We start from the raw sequence: 17,086 nt of genomic DNA, 5'->3' as shown, positions 1-17,086 counted from the left end.
ACTGAGCAACCACTGTTTCCAATGTGGTAGACCAGAAGACTTTTAACAAGGAGAACCTGGATCCAAAAGGTAGAACCATCTCACACCTCCTAGCTGAAGATGAAGACAGGCTGCCATGCAACTCACAGCCTAAATTAGCCATTCAGAGAGAAAGCTGTTACTGGTGAAGGGCTGCCAAGGGACTTTCTGTTGCTCTTCACCTTAGAACTGTATCTACCAGAGTTTAAAACCTTTCCCTAGCTGGGTGTGGTGGAATGTCTATCAACATGAAATGTGGGAAAATGCTTTGTTCCAGACATCCACTAGAATACCAGGCAATAATTAATAAGTCAATTATTTGTGCTAACATATAATGCTGACTTCAAATTAAATACCCAAAGTGGGGAATCACATATATAATCACATACATAATATATATACACACACATATATAATCACAGAGCATATAACTCTGTGTATGATACAAAGACATACTTATGACATGCAAACAAACTTTTCTAGAAGGGCATGCAAGAAACTGTTCACATGTTTACCTCCAGAGCAAAAGAGGATTCTTTACTTTTTTTTTTTTTTGAGATAGGGTTTTTCTGTGTAGCCCTGGCTGTCCTGGAACTCACTTTGTATACCAGGTTGGCCTCAAACTCTATATCCTCTTGCTTTTGCTTTCCAAGTGCTGGGATTAAAGGTGCCACCACCATGCCTGGCTCTACTTGTTTGCATTTTATCAAATCTTGTTGGTTTTTAAAAATTATGTAATTATGGTATACATGAAATAAATAAATCAAATCATGGACGAAAGCAGACTAAATCACAGGTGGACAAGGTCTTGGGTTTGAGCAGGCTGTTATGGCTATTTGCTGTTCCAACATCAACAATCACTTCTGAGACTATCTCATAACACTTTCAAGTTTGAGCCCTGAACATGGAAATGTTAAGAGTGGAGGAGCCTGGCCAGCCTTCTCCGTTTTCTAGTTAAGAGAAGAGTTTCATCCCCTCCCCCGGCCAGTGGGATCTGCTGCAGGTGGATCTACTGAGGCCCACATGTCAGGTAGGGATGGAGCGCGGCGCTGCTCTGCTCAAGAAGCGGTTCTCTTGGCCCCTCAACTTTCCACACAAGTTTCCCTTTTTGGAGAATGGCAGAAGGGCTGGAGACAGTGCTGTCGGAAGTGGGAGGAGCTGCTCCCAGACGGGAGAAGAAGAAGGCCTGTGGGCATCGGGACTTCCTCACGCGTCTACCCTTGTCAGGGTACCAGGAACCACACACTATCCTAGTCATCTTACAAGAAGGAAGACATCTCTCCACAACCTTCATTACTAATCAGCCAAGTATTTCCAAGAAACTTTTTAGTCTTGATTCTGAGAACTTTCTTCACATACCTAACAAATCTCTGGAAAAGCAAACCCAAGTGATGGAAGAAAGAAGGGAAAGCCAAGGTCACAGTTTAGGTGTGTACCTCACTTGTGCTCCAAGAAGCTGGGACTTCCAGCAGCCTGCTTCTGAGAGGAAGACTTCTAGCCTGCCTCGCAGGAAAGCACCCTGAGCTGAGCCCCGAGCAGGACAGGCTTACCTGGCACCTTGTCTACGGATGCAAACACAGAGCGCTGCACTGTGGGGTCACTGCTGCCTCGGCGGCACTGGTCATAGAAACGAAAAGGCAGGTGCTGGGAGGAGGAGGAGCCAAGTCCAAATCCCAGGACTTCAGTTGTAGGCTGGATTGGGAGGTCTAGAAGGGCTATAATCAAACAGCACCAGAGTTTGTTCTTAGCATTTGGAACACGGGACAGACAATTTGATATGACTTGGGCATCAGGCTAGGGAGATACTGGTCTTGACAGTGCAACACTTGGGGGAACCCAAACAGACAGCTTTGAGGTGGGAGACTGGCAGAATGCCAGAGACCCTAAGGAAGTCAAAACACAACTAGAAGTAGGGGCTTTAGGCCAAAGTTCAGACAAAAAGGCAAAGGTTTCAGGCCTGGCTGGAGAGAACAAATGCTGGGCCAATTTGCACTTTGGATCTGTACAAAAGATCCCAAAGGCTTAGCTTCGCATGCATTGACAGATACCAGAGCAAGTGAGGCAAATTCTGCCCCAAGTTTGTGCGTAGGCATACATGGACAGACAAACAAGCTATACAAATGAGTGATCCCTCAGTATCTGCAGGACTCCTTCCCAAAGATACCAAAACCTGTAGTTAGGTTCCTTATGTAGAATATAACTATATCTGTACATGACCTATATACATCCTGTCCACTGTCAATCATCTCTAGATGACTTACATTTAATGCAACCCAAGTACTACAGAAGGCATTCTTTCCTACACTGTTTAAGGAGTAAACTCACAGAAAAACTCTGCATAGGTTCAATACTAATGCAGAATTTTTTTAAAGGATTTTTGTATGTATTTATGTGTATATGTGGGTGTACGTGAGGTCAGAGGTCAGTGCTGACTATCTTCCTTGAATGCTATCCAACTTTAAAAATGTTTTTTGTCTACATCTATTTTGTGTGTGTGTACATGTACATGTGCATAGAGGCACCAATAGATAGCATGCCACATGTGTGGAGGTCAGAGAACAACTTGCAAGAGTTAGTATTCTGTGTCCACCAAATAGGCTCTAGGGATTGAACTCAGGCTGTCAGACTCGGTGGTAAGCACCTTTACTTCCTGAGTCACCTTGCAAGCACTTTGCCTTAGTTTACGATACTCACTGGTTGAGCCATGGAGTTTCTCTATCTCCAAGTGGCTGGGATTATAGCTGCTTGTTACCATACCTTGCTTTTACATGGATGCTGAGGAATCTAAACTCAAAACCTCATGGTTGTGTGGCAAGCACTTTACTGACTGAGCCATTGCTTCAGCCCTATTTCAGATTATTCAATTTGGCGGGGGGTGGTGGTGGTGGAATCTTGACTATAAATGCTCATGAGAATATGTGTACAAGAAAGTATATATATGTGTGTGTGTATGTGTGTGTACATGTTTATATTTATGAGTGTGCGTTTACATGTCATAGCTGTCATCTTCCTTAAACAACTCTCATGACATATTAGTTCAGAGAGGCTTTCCGAAATCAACTTAAGAAATACCCGAGGTGTCTATGCTAGCAGTCACTTTATAGTGCAGTCCTCGATTTTCAAATGAAACATCTGACCTTCATGACAGCTGTGAGAAACTGATTCACATTACAGGGGGAAAGTTGGGAAATAAATCTTGAAAGGAAGTGCTGAATGATTTAAGTTACTCTACACATTACAAAACACTCCTGTCATGATTCCACAGGCCAGGTTTCAGCTAACTGAGAAATAAGAAGGGGGTGTCTCAGGTGCACATCATGGAGGCATGCACAGCATCCTAACTTCAGTGTCCAGAAATGAAGTGCACCCAGAGGTTATTCTTCCTTTGCTTTCTGAGAGAATGCCCCTCTTCATAGTGGGCTACATTTGGACCTGAACCAAAGGTACTAACTTTGTTTGTTTGTTCACTCATTCATTCATTCATTTATTTACTTAGATCTTTTGTGAGACAGGAGCTCATGTAGCTCAGGCTGATATTGAACTCATTATATAGTGACAATGACCTTAAACTTGTATCCCTTCTGCCTCTACCTCCCAAGCACTGGGATTACAGGAATGTTTCACTACAACTAGTTTGATATGGTGTCAAGGGTCAAACCTAGGGCTTTGTATATGTTAGGCAATCATTCTACCATCTGAGCTACAGCTCTAACCTGGGAGTCTTGAAGGAAACATTAGGACTGCACCGCTCCGTTCTGCCCCAGGACAATGCTTTGCCTTCCACTCCAGGAGACGAAGAAACACCCTTATTTACCAAGACAGCTTGAACAATGCAGACCCTACCATCCTTGTGAGGTGTGAGATGGTCCCCGAATCTAGTTCTGGGAGCTGGCTCTCACCAAGAGGTAACAGGGAGAGGAGGGAAGGGAGAGGGAATTCTGCTAAGCTAGGGCAGCTCAGAGGCAGTCCTTGTCTAGCATGTGTGGGGCCCTGGGCTTCATCCCCAGAGCTGGAACAAAAAATCCAAGTAGGGAGCTCTGCAAACTTGTTTTATGTGTGACTAAAAATTCACAGCCTTAGTTTCCTTTGTACAATGGGCATAAAAGGCTCTACCAATCTTAGAGCTGCTTAGCTACCCAACAGGGCAGGCAGCAAAGCACTCTGTGAGTGCATACTTGGGTGTTTCAGCATGAAGAGTGAGGACAGCTGTTTCCTACCAATTGTCTGATTCTAGCCTCTTGTCTGGTAGGGAGAGTCACCTTCTTTCCCATGCAGCCCTGGACATTTTCTCCACTCCAAACACCTGGGATGCAGAAACATCCTATTCTTTGAAGCACAGTGAATCCTGACTCCTCCTGTACTCATCTACAGGAACCCTGGGACTTGCCTAGGTCAATGTGAGCAGCTGGTGACAGCCCCATGGTGGTCACTTACCAGCTATCCTCTGCATCTTCATACGTCTGGCCTGGATGCGGCCCTTGGCCAGGCGCTGTTTGGCGATGATGCAGCGGATATGATCAGAGAACACGAAGGTGGCCTGCAGGATGGGGAAGGGCTTAGAGTGTGGGCTGGAGGCAGGCTTGTGGATAGTGATATTCAGGGCTCGGCTGTCATCCTCCACTCCTGTCACCTGCATGTCCTGCATAGTGAGAAGGCAAAGGCAAAATGTCCATCAGGCCCAGGGGTTGGCAGATTGTGGGGCGTCAGTGGTTCATGCAGAAAAAGACCAGCACTTTGAAGTTTGCTTTTATTCTGAAGGAGGCCGAATCTCAAAGACTCAAAGGTGGGTGCAGACCATGCAGGCCTGTTGGGGAAAAGGGGCCAATGCTGTCATGGCTAGTAACTTCTTCCCATGAGAACTTCGGATGCCTACTGATTGAAGAGGGGCTGCCGCTGTCACAACAAAAAAACTTCAATAATTCTTCCTTCCATAGGTCACAACTCCAAATACTTGTCACTACCTGGTGTCATGTCAGACACCATCTCCTTGTTTCTCTAAAAAATGGGGCATTGTGGGTGTCCTTTGGCACATCTCGGAGGACAGTCCCTGAAAGAGTGCCACCAAGACCATTTGGTAGAGACTTAAAGCAAGCTGCACGTGAAAGGGAGAAAAGATACTGACTGTATAAGGATTGGTTTCACATAAAGGCTCAGGATGGCTTCTAAGCCGAGTCTGCTGCCCACGAAGGTTAAAGGGCACATGAGATAAAAGCGTACCAGACAGAAGATGGACTCAAAGGTCAGTCATGCTAAAGGAGGTGGGAGGCATTGAAGGAGGTTCAGAAGGAGGGGGCTACTGCTCTTGGGCGCTGCATTTGGCTTTCTCTTTGGAAAGAATGTTTGCATCAAAGGGTACCAGCAGATCAGATGATGCTATTATAAATTCAAAGCAGGGAGTCAGGTGTATAGTAACAGCCTGACAAATGGTAGCTATTGGAAAAGAACCAAAACAGGTAGTGCTGGTAGGGTTGTGCGACTTTCATTGTCTGACAGAGGATACAGATTAATCCTTTGAGACAGAAAAACACTTTCCTGATATTAAGCACTAAAGAAATTGGTATAAGTCTTGATAATAAGATGCACAGGTCATCTACTGGGTGGTGTTTTACACAGAAGTCCCGGGGGGCGGGAGATCCTCCTCATCCTCACCGGAAGACAGGAGGTCTGAAAAGAGAGGAGTCTGGAGCAGCACCTTCACACACAGGTGCATCCCACGAAGAGCAGGCAACAACTGGCTGGCCAATGCTGTGGTGAGCAGTCAAATCAGCCTGGGCATGGTACTTCTGGGAACCCACACAGCACAGCAAGAAAATGGACTTCCTTAAATTAGGGCAAGCCCCAGGCCAGAATAGGTTCACTGGGAATTTGGGAATAGGGCACAGTAGAGATGAAGTGGCAAGCTGCTCTCCATTCTGTGGGCTCTTTGTTTCATTCCCTCTGCAGCAAGACATTAGTCATTTGCTGCACTTAGAACACACTGTAAAACACGGAGCCCAGTTGATGATGGTGCTGGGGTGCCTGCTGTGCTCAGAGCCAAGGAGGCAATTCTCAGGAACTCCTGTGGCAACAATGATACTAGAGGAAGTTGGCAGGAGCTAAGAACTCTTAAAATAGTCACATTCCAAATTCTTGGTTATCTGCCTAGGGAAATCCTGCCCAGGGGTATGAGGAAGTAGAGCACCAGGTTTGCAGCAGCAAGCTTGGAAAGTTGGGGATGGCTGAGCTTGCCCTGTGTAGCCACATAGCAGTTAAAAGAATCCCAGCAGGTTTCTGAAGTATGGTCTAATGATTCTCTGTATTTCCTTGGAGTTTGTTATGTCCCCCTTTTTGTTTCTGATTTTGTTGATTTGGATATTCTCTCTCTGCCTTTTAGTTAGTTTGGATAAGGGTTTATCTATTTTGTTGATTTTTCTCAAAGAACCAACTCTTTGTTTCACTGAGTCTTTGTATTGTTCTCTTTGTTTCTATTTTATTGATTTCAGCCCTCAGTTTGATTATTTCCTGCCATCTACCCCTCTTATGTGTGCCTGCTTCTTTTTGTTCTAGAGCTTTCAGGTGTGCTGCTAAGTAGCTAGTATGACATCGCTCATGAAGGCACTTAGAGCTGTGAATTTTCTTCTTAGCACTGTTTTTATTGTGTCCTATAAGTTTAGGTATGTTGTGTATTCGTTTTCATTGAATTCTGGGAAGTCTTTAAATTCTTTATTTTTAACTTGACCCAGTGATAGAACTCAGCAGAGAGTTGTTCAGTTTCCATGAATTTGGAGGCTTTCTGTTGCTTATGTTGTTGTTGAAATCCAGCTTTGATCCATGGTGATTTGATAAGATACAGGGTGTTATTTCAATTTTTTTTTTGTATCTGTTGAGACTTGCTTTGTGGCCGAGTATACAGTCAATTTTGGAGAAGGTTCCGTGCAGTGTTGGGAAGAGGGTATATTTGTGTTTTCTGATGTCTTCTTCAATTTCTTTCTTCAAAAACTTGAAGTTCTTGTCATACAGGTCTTTCACTTGCTTGGCTAAAGTGACACCAAGATATTTTATATTATGAGATTACTATAAAGGGTGTTGATTTTCTGATTTCTTTCTCAGCCTGTTTATCACTTGTATGTAGGAGGGCTACAGATTTTTTTTTTTTGAGTTAATCTTGTATCTAGTCACTTGACTAAAGGTATTTATCAGCTGTAGGAGCTCTCTGGTAGAGTTTTTGGGGTCGCTTATGTATATCATCATATCAACTGCAATTAACTGCAATTGCAATTACTTTGACTTCTTCCTTTCTGATTTGTATCTCTTTGATTTCCTTTAGTTGTCTTACTGTTCTAGCTAGAACTTCAAATACTATATTGAATAGGAGAGAGTAGACAACCTTGTCTTCTTGATTTTAGTGGAATTGCTTTCAGTTTCTCTCCATTTAATTTGATACTGGCAATTGGCTTGCTGTATATTGTTCTTATTATGTTTAAGTACGTTCCTTGCATCCCTGATCTCTCCAAGACCTTTATCATGAAGGGGTGTTGGATTTTGTTGAAGGCCTTTTTCAGCATCTAAGGAGATGATCATGTGGTTTTTTTTTTTCCTTTGAGTTTGTTTATATGGTGGATTACATTGACATATTTTTGTATGTTGAACCATCCCTGCATCTCAGGGATATAGCCTACTTGGTCATGGTGGATTATTTTTTTGTGTGTTCTTGGGTTCGGTTTGCCAGTATTTTATTGAGTATTTTTGCATTTATGTTCACGAGTGAAACTGGTTCTGTAATTCTCTTTCTTTGTTGGGTCTTTGTGCGGTTTGAGTATCAGGGTGACTGTGTCCTCATAGAAAGATAGAAAGAATTTGGCAATGTTTCTTCTGTTTCTATTTTGTGGAATAATTAATGGTATTAGCTTTTCTTTGAAAGTCTGGTGGAATTCTAGACTAAAAGTCTCTGGCCTGGGCCTGAGGGACTTTTAATGACTGCTTCAGTTTCCTTAGCGGTTATCAGGCTGTTTAAATTGTTTACTTGATCTTGATTTAACACAGGTAAGCGGTATCTACCCAGAAACTTGTCCATTTCTTTTAGATTTTCTAATTTTGCTGAGTATAGGTTTTTGAAGTATGACCTAATGATTCTCTGTACAGTTACTTTGGAAGTTAGTGTGGTTTCAGTGTTTCAGAAAATTGGGAATCAACCTACCACAAAACCCAGCTATATAGTTCTTGGGCGCATACCCAAAGGATGCACAAGGGCCCTTGCTCAGCTATGTTCATAGCAGCTTCATCTGTAATAGCCAGAACCTGGAAGCATCCTAGATGTCTTTCATCCGAGGAATGGATAAAGAAAATGTGGTACATTTATACATGTTGAAGGTGAATAGATGATGGGACAAGAAAAAAAAAATCATCCTGAGTGAGGTAACCCAGATCAAGAAAGACAAACATGGTGTGTTCTCACTCATAAGTGGATATTAGCTGTAAAATAAAGGATAACTAAGCTATAATCCACAGATCCAGAGAGATTAGAGAACAAGAAAGGTTCATGGGGGGAACACCTAGATCTCCCTGGGCAGGGGAAATATAAGAGATTTCATGAGTGGACTGCGGGCAGGTGAGGATGGGAACAGGAGCAATCTGGTTGGGGGGTGGAGGGGGAGAGTGCTGAAAGGGAATGCCTGGGGTGCATTTTGAGGTTGGGTAGAAGACTGGTGCAGGGGATCTCCGAAGAGTCTACAGGGAGGACCCCCGCTTAGACTTCTGATAATGGTGGATAGGTAGCCTGAACTGGCCATCTCCTGTGATCAGATTGGTGCCTGGCCCAATTGTCATTAAAGAGACGCCATCCAGCAACTATTGGAGGCAGATGCAGAGACTCAACAGCCAAACATCAGATGGGATTCCTGTGGGATTTGGGATTCCTGTGGAGGATGATGAGAAAGGAGTATAGGAACCAGAGGGGTCAAGGACACCACAGGAAGGTTCACACCATCATTTAACCTAGGCTCATTGGGGCTCAGAGAGACTGAAGTGACAACCAGGGAGCCTGCATGGAACTGACCTAGGCCCTCTGCGTATATGTTACAGCTGTGTAGCTTGGTCCCCTTGTGGGACTCCTAACAGCGGGAACAGGGGTTCTTTGACTCTTTTACTCTTTTTTGGGACCCTACTCTTCATACTGGGTTGCGCTGCCCAGCTTTAATACACGGGGAGGTGCTTAGTCTTACTGCAACTTGATATGCCATGTTTCATTGATACTCATGGGAGACCTGCCCTTTCCTGGATGGAGACAGAAGAGGAGAGGATTGATGGGGTGTGGGAGCTGGGGGCGGGGGATGGAAAGAAGGAATTGGGAGAGGAGGATGGAGGAGGGGGAGGCTGTGGTCAGTATGTAAAAGAATTCCAGCAGGTATGCAAATGCTAAAATTGCTAGACACACTCCAAGACAGGCTAGGAGAAAAGCCAGGCATAAAAATATATATACACTCTCAAATACTCCCCTACCCACTAAGACACCAAAATCTGTAGATGCTCAAGTCCCTTACTTTAAATGGCACAGCATCTTCATATAACCTACTACATCTTCCTGAAGACTCTGAATCCTCTCTAGATGATGCACAAGACTTCATGCTATACAGATGTTGTGTCAACAGTTATTTAGAGAATAAAGATAAGACTGTCCTGAAACTCACTCTGTAGACCAGGTTGGCTTCAAACTTGGAGTTCTGTCTGCCTCTGCCTCCTGACGGCTGGGATTAAAGATGTGCACCACCACTGCCTGGTTATATTTCTTTCTGAAGTTTTTGTTTGTTTGTTTTATGACGGAGTTTCATTATGTAGCCTTGGCTGGACTGGAGCTTGCTATGTAGACCAGGCTGGTCTTAGACTCACCAAGATTCACCTGCCTCTGCCTCCCAAGCACTAGGATTAAAGGCTTGTGCCAGAACACCTGGTCTGTTTTTTTGTTTTTTTGAGACAGGGTCTCATGTAGCTCAGGCTGGCCTCAGACTCCCTGGGTAGCCAAAGATGAACTTTAACTTCTGATCATCCTCTACCTTCTAACTTCCTGAGTTATAGACATGTATGAATTATACCCAGTTTTATGCGGTGTTGGAAATGGAATCCAGGGCCTCATGTATGCGAGGTAAGCACTCCTTATCAACTAAGCTACACCCCGCCCTCAGCACCCTATCTTCACTCCCATTCTACCCCCACCCTCATTTTATTTTGAGACATGGACTTACCCAACTGATTTGGAACTTATTAAATAGACCAGTCTGTCTTTGAATTTATGGATATCATCTTGATTCTGCCACCTGAGTGCTGAGATTATAGATGTATACAACTACGTGGTCCTCCATCAAGTTTGACTGACAATTGGTTGGATACACAATTTAAAAAACAGCACATATATTACTCGCACTTGGCAGTGAAGCAGATCTGGAAGGATCAGCCTGACAATGGGCTGGCTCCTGAAGGAAGGGGAGAACGTTAGGATTAAGCTTCAGTAAAGGGGACTTGGCTTTTGTCTGTGCAGTGTTCGGGCTTTTGTGCACATCCTTCCTGTGTCATTAGAAGTGATTATAGAACTGATACTTGGGCATGCGTGTGTGGAGCTGACTGAGAAGGCAGACGGGTTCTTAGACTCTCACCTGGAGAAGGCCCGCAAACTTGACCACTCCCCAGCCGAGTCTGGACACATCAGGCTCTACCAGGCTCATTTGGTAAATATCCACAGCCAGGAAGCGCTGAACCATGCCGCCGTCCTTGGTGATGACTGTGCATGCGATCAGGTCGCTGTTATCTAGGAGGAGGAGCAGAGAGCAGAATGAGGCCTCACTCAGCTGCCCAGATGTCTCTTGAGGGGCCCAGTGCCATACACAACTGGGCCTGAGTGCCTCTGAAGTCAATTCTGCTAGGACTTTCCTCACCTCTTTTTAGGCCTCAGATTTCTTAGGTTCTCAAAGCAATGCTTATTGGGAATGATACAAAGCACACAAACCATTGGGTATTAGGCACCCAAGCTATAGTTTGAAAATAAGTTAACAACTGAGTGGGGGTGGAGCTCAGGAGTAGAACCTGCTTGGCATGTATGAGGGTTCGATCCCAGGCACCAAAACACCCACCAACTAATAGCCCAGATCCCATGGCCACTCAGCCCAGTATTTCTTTTGGGTTGAAGGTAGTTTATAGCTATGATAATGGTTTTTGCTTATGTAAAGACAGGAAATCAAGGTCCCCTGCTCTTAGTAGCAGAACTACAAATCCTCAAATTGGTGTCTGAAAACTTAAGAGCCCAGCTCTGAACTATGTGGAGTGTGGCCCTGGGTCAGGCACTTGACCCCTCTGAACCATGGCTTTCCATCTGTTAGATGGGAAGAAGGTCCTTATCTCAGGATATCTGGTACAGAAAAGAACGTGGTTAGGAAGGGTTCAGTGTGGAAGAGTCCACACAGTGCTCCTGAGCACATTGCTTGGAGTTTATATCCAAATGGCTTTTATTTAGCACCAATGACTCTCAAGTCACCCGAGTAACAAAAGTCATCTATCATATCTGCAGCCAAGGCTGAGTTCCATCCAGTGGAATCTTTCATTTATGTTTTCAATAGATAGCAAACCAGGAAAACCCCAAAATGTCCCCAAATGGGGGAACAACTTGACCCTGACTTTTCCCATCAGATGAAAAATTACAAACCCATGTAACACTATACTCAACCAAACTGTGAGCAGTGGCTGAGAGAGAGGAGGGAAATAGGGAGTGGAGTGGGACTGTGGGAAGGAGCACTAGAACTAACGGAAGAACGTTCATTTAAGAAGAATTCCTTTTTACTACATTTATTTAGTTATGTGTGTGCATGAACACTCATCCCACCATGTGTGTGAAGGTCAGAGGACAGCCTGAGGTAGTTCTTCCCTTTCACTATGGAGGCTCTGAGAATTGATCATGGGTCCTCAGGACTGGCAGCAAGTGCTTTTATCTACTCAGCCATCTTGTCAGACACACATTTATTTTTTGAGACAGGGTCTCATTATTTAGCCCTGGCTAACCTAGAACTTGCTTTGTAGATCAGGCTGGGCTTGAACTCACAGAGATCCACCTGCCTCTGCCTCCCAAGTGCTGAGACTAAGGACATGGCTGGTCATATTTTTATCACATGTACCATTCTATTTCTTAAAATTACTTTAAAATGAGAAACTATTTAAGATATGCTTTTGAAAAACAACAACAACAACAACAACAACAACAACCCCTAAGGTAAAAATGACAGAGTCTGGAGATGCAGCTCAGAGGTAGAATACTTGCCTAGCAAACAGAAGGCCATAGGTTTGCTTTCTGTTAGCACACATGTGCACAAACTGTGCTTATGTGAGGTTAGAGCTGTAGTTCAGTGGGTTACTTACCTAGGATGAGTGAGGCTCTATCTAGGTTTGGGTTTTATTCCCAGCTTGGGGGGGGCAGTATTTACAAACTACAACAGTGGGAACCACTATAAATTAAATGAAAAAAGAGGGTAGAAATTTAGTTTCATGATTTTGAGATGTGAGAACAGTATCTCTACAAAGAATTAGTAATCTTCTGGGCAAAGGGAAACATAACAAAGGCGATACATTCTAGCTCCAAATACAAATGGCAACAAACTTGGATTGAGTACTGTCTAAGGACACTCCACCTCACATACAGTTTTCCACTTTTCAACTGGTCTGAGGATAAGAGGGAAATCTCCCCTTTCTCTCTCTTTAGGCCACCCTGGTAGGATACAGTTCGGCTTTGCTCTTTGAGGTTTAAGTTGCATGGAAATATAGCTTCTGTGTGAATGTTTCCAGAACACTCTCCCTGCCTTTTTTTTTTTTTTAAATTTAAATGGGCTTCAGCCATCCATCTCCTCTTTCGTATATGGCACCTGGGACATCATCCCCTAAAGCAAATGCCAGCCCAAATGGGTGCAACTGCCTGGACCTGCACATGTCCTTTTTTGTTATCTATGGCAAGAATCCCCCTTTTCATTACAGCTATCCAGTCAAGGATATAGAACTTTTAGACAGTGTCTTGCTATATATTCTAGGTTAGCGTCAAACTCATTATATAGCCTAGGCTACCCTCTAACTCAAGGTTATCTTCTTGCCTCCTGAGTGTTGGAATCAAGGCATGAGTCACCAGGTCTGGTTTATATTCAATCCTGTTTTATTTTTCTTTAAAAAATTTGTTTCTTTTGATGGTATGCATCTGTGTGCATGTGTGGGTGGGTGTGCATATGCATGTGGATGCCAGGATCAAGCCTGGGTCTTCTTCAAGAAGCACCCATCTTATTTTTGGAGTCAGGGTCTCTTACTGGGGTCTGAGACCCATGAAAAGCTAAGCTGGCTGGCTTGCAAGTAAGTTCCAGGGATCCACTTGCTTCTGCCTCCTCAGGGCTGGGATTTTAAGTATATACTACTCACATCCGGGGGATTGAACACAAGTCCTAATGTTTGTGGGGCAAGCACTTTACTATCTCCCAGTCCCTTTGAATATTTAATTTCATATTGCATGGCTGAACTCTTTTTAATTATCAAGTGTGAAAGCCATCTTGCTCATTCTTAGAAGTATCAACTTTGTGGTAGGTGAGGTTTATTTCCTTTACTCAATATTTAAAATATTTTTCCAATGTGGGTCTGTCTTTGTGGTTGAGGTGTGTTTCTTGTGCGAGGGATGCAATTACCCACTGATACAAGGGGACTGATCTAATGAGAGTTCACCAAGGCCAGTTGGACTGGGACTGAACGAGGACGTGATCCAACCAGATTCTCTGACTGTGGCTGGCCAGGAGTCTTTCTGAAAAGCCATTGACAATGACACTGGGACTTGTTTCCTCTGCATATACTGGATTTTGGGGATCCAGCCTGTTTGGATACTCACCTTCCTGGACCTGGAGGGAGGGGGGAGGAACTTGAACTTCCCACAGGGCAGGAAACCCTGATTGCTCTTAGGGATGGAGAGGGAGGAGGAGAGGGAGTGGGGGGAGTGGGAGGGTGTTGGGAGGAGGGGCGGAAATGGAAACTTTTATAATTTAATAAAATTATTTTCTCATTAAAAAAAATATTTTTCCAATGAGAATCTTTTTCTTTTCGACAAAGCCAGGCATTGTGTGGTGCATGACTTTAATCCTGGCACTTGGAGGCAGAGACAGGTACATTTCTGAGTTTGAGTTCAGCCTGGTCTACAAAGTAAATTCCAGGATAGCCAGGGCTACATGGAGAAACCCTATCTCAAAAAACTAAACCAACCAACCAACCAACCAATCTACCTAGTTCCCAAACCCAAAGCAAGCAAACAAACAACAATAACAAAACCCATAGCCCCCCAAATCCACACCTGCATTTTTTCTTTCCCTTTTCCTATACCTGGACAATACATCTTTTTTCTACTCTTGCACTCGTGGTAGATCAGACCAGTCCCAATTGCTGGTGACTTGGGGTTTGCTGGGGATAGTGGGAGTCACTGACAGGCAGTTCGACTACCTCACAGAACTGAGCTGTCTTAGGGGCTTCAGGGAAAAGACCTACCACTGTCACCACAAAGAACAACAACGAGAAAGGAAAGATAAAACCCCAAACTGGAACAGCTTTCAGAGCTGTCACTGAGACCTCAAAGTCCTATGAAGACACAGAGACTTCATAAGAAATAAGAATACAGTATGCAGGTGAGGGTACAGTGGGGACAGGTAAAGGAGAGAAGAAGTGGCATCCAGAAACTAACTGGGAGCCACGTACTTGAGGAAGCAAGCAAGTAAACACTGCCTTGGGATGACTTGCACGTGGGACTGTAAGATGTCCCTTCAGAAGTCTTGTCCAAGCTCACGTGGAGGTTTCATCTGCAGGAAGAGTCTAGAGAGCTGCCGAGTGGAACCCCAGTTTGCCCATACTCTCCATCTTGAGGAGAATGGGTGTGATTCTTCTGGGAATCAGAAGGCAGTACAGCAGTGTGTTGAGGCCCTGTGAGGGACGGGGGCATGGAGCAGGGATTCAGGGGCAGGTAGCTCTGTCCTATGGTGTGACAACCTCAGGAGCTTCCCTGTATGGTTCTCTAGAGTGTCCAGTGCAGGTGACCTAAGGTCTTCCAGTCACCCTAGCATGCCACGTTCGAGCCTGAGTGCCCATTTCACTTTCCTGGACCCCTCTCTGACTATACTTCAGAAGGATTGGGCCTAGAACTTCCCTGAGAAACACTGAAGAGGAATTAGTAACATGGTTTGGGGGAGTAAAGGTTCTTGCTGCTAAGCCTGATAACCTGAGTTCAATCCCCAGAACTCACATAGTTGTCCTCTGATATCTTCTCACATGCTGTGACATATGTGTGAACACACATGTACATACACATTATCAATGACTGTAAACAATATAATTACAAAATACTGAAGGAGCTAAACATAACAGCATGATCACACCTGTGACCCCAGCTACACTGGGAAGCTGGCATAGGAGGACTGCAAGGTCAAACTACTCTGGGCAACTCGTGTGTATAAAGAGGGAACTGGGGCCACATAGCTCAAAAAACCAAACCAAACCAAACCAGAAACCACTGCAGAAAACAGTATAGAAGATTATCCATGTGATCTAAATGGCAAAAGGTGAACCATATGATGACCGTAAAGGACACAGATGAGGAGATAGGACAGCTAATGAACACAAAAAGGGGCCTGCCCTCATGAGAAGTCAGGAACAAAATCAAAACAAGATACCATCTTCTACCCAGTGGGCTGGCAGTCAGAAGAGCGGCTGATAACATCAGGTGTTGCTGAGGATGCAGAGAATGGCATTCTCAAAGGCTGGTGGGAGAAGAAATGAGCACCGCCGTTTTGAAGGGCAAATTAGCATTATTCATTAAAACTGAAAGTTTCACATCCTATGACCAAGAAATTGCTATGTTCCCAAGAAAAACACTCAGCTGCGTGGGCCCAGAGCGACGCCCGGAATGCTGAGGGCTGCTTCTGGCTCTGGGAGGACTCAGGTGTTCAGAGGGAAGGGAGGAGGAGCCCGAGTAAAAAGGTTCATTTTACTCAGTGTGGAAATCTCAAGATCATACTGCCAAGGGGAAAAAGCCAGCCAGCTGTGGGGTGATTTAGCTAATACACGGTCTTCTGATTTTCTAGTGGGAAACAGCTGCTATTGCATGCAAGCAGGCAACTGACTGGCTTGTGGCTGGTGCCTGGACTCACACACTGGTAGCGGTGGGGGTGAAGCAGGAGAATTAAGAGTTTGAGATCAGTTTGGTCTAGATAAAAAAAAAAACATTCTGTCAAAAAAAAAAAGAAATGAAGAAAAGGAAGGAAGAAAGATGAAGGAAGAAGAAAGAAGGAAAGAGAAAGAAGAGAAGGAAAGGGAAGAAAGGAAAAAAAGAGAAAGAAAGGGAGATTGTACACATGAGGATGCCCCTCCCCAGAGTGTATTGTGTATGTGAGTATATGTTGACATGTGTGCACGTGTGTAGGTCACAGGTTAATGTTGGGTGTCTCCCTCAGTTGTTTTCTACCTTTTTGTGAGACAGGTCTCTCACTCAACCTGGGGCTCACTGATGCGCTAGATTGGCTGGATGATGAGCTGCAAGAATCCTCCAGGGCCCGCCTCCCCGGTACTGAGGTTGTAGACATGTCATGTGGATGCTGGAGATTCAAACAGGTCCTCATGCTTGTTATAGCAAGTGCTTTTTTTACCTGACTGGACCATCTCTCCCGAGGTCCCTGAGCTCTAAATACTCCTGCCTCAGCATCTTAATTGCTGGGATTATGCATATGCTTTACCACACACTGCCAAGCCCGCTCCTTTTTTTTTTTTTTATCAAAAAGGAAATTAAAACACTTAGGAGTCTTAGAACCACGTCAAACTATGGGACTATAGTTCAGTAGCAGAGTTCTTGCGAAGCATGCGTTGGGCCCTAGTTTCAATCCTCAGTACTATAAAAGCAAAAAAGCCCAAACAAGCAAACAAACCTGCCTGAGGCAATCCTCCTAGTGTAGCAGAACAGTCTAAAGAAGCCCTAAGGGAGAGTTTTCTGTAGGCTATACTCTCCAAGAATGGCCACCTAACCTGCTCTTTTTACAATGGGATTTGATTTTCC

General features: G+C 44.4%; 1 protein-coding gene across 10 annotated transcripts in view; it reads right to left on the bottom strand.

Annotated features, from left to right (window-relative positions):
* The window catches only part of Clec16a (C-type lectin domain containing 16A), a 213,675-nt gene that overhangs the window by 55,707 nt on the left and 140,882 nt on the right, over positions 1-17,086 (bottom strand). For all 10 annotated transcript variants that reach the window (XM_085694565.2, XM_085694569.2, XM_085694561.2 and 7 more), the window contains 3 exons: positions 10,644-10,795; positions 4,453-4,657; positions 1,569-1,733 (listed from right to left, as the gene is read on the bottom strand). In XM_085694565.2, the coding sequence (XP_085550691.1) occupies positions 1,569-1,733; positions 4,453-4,657; positions 10,644-10,795 (522 nt within the window). The remainder of the gene's footprint in view (positions 1-1,568; positions 1,734-4,452; positions 4,658-10,643; positions 10,796-17,086) is intronic.

This window comes from Myodes glareolus, chromosome 9, assembly GCF_982192425.1.
Source record: "Myodes glareolus chromosome 9, mMyoGla1.1, whole genome shotgun sequence".
In the NCBI taxonomy this organism is placed as follows: domain Eukaryota; kingdom Metazoa; phylum Chordata; class Mammalia; order Rodentia; family Cricetidae; genus Myodes; species Myodes glareolus.
Note: the sequence above shows the minus strand (reverse complement) of the source record. Positions and strands in the feature narration are given on the sequence as shown.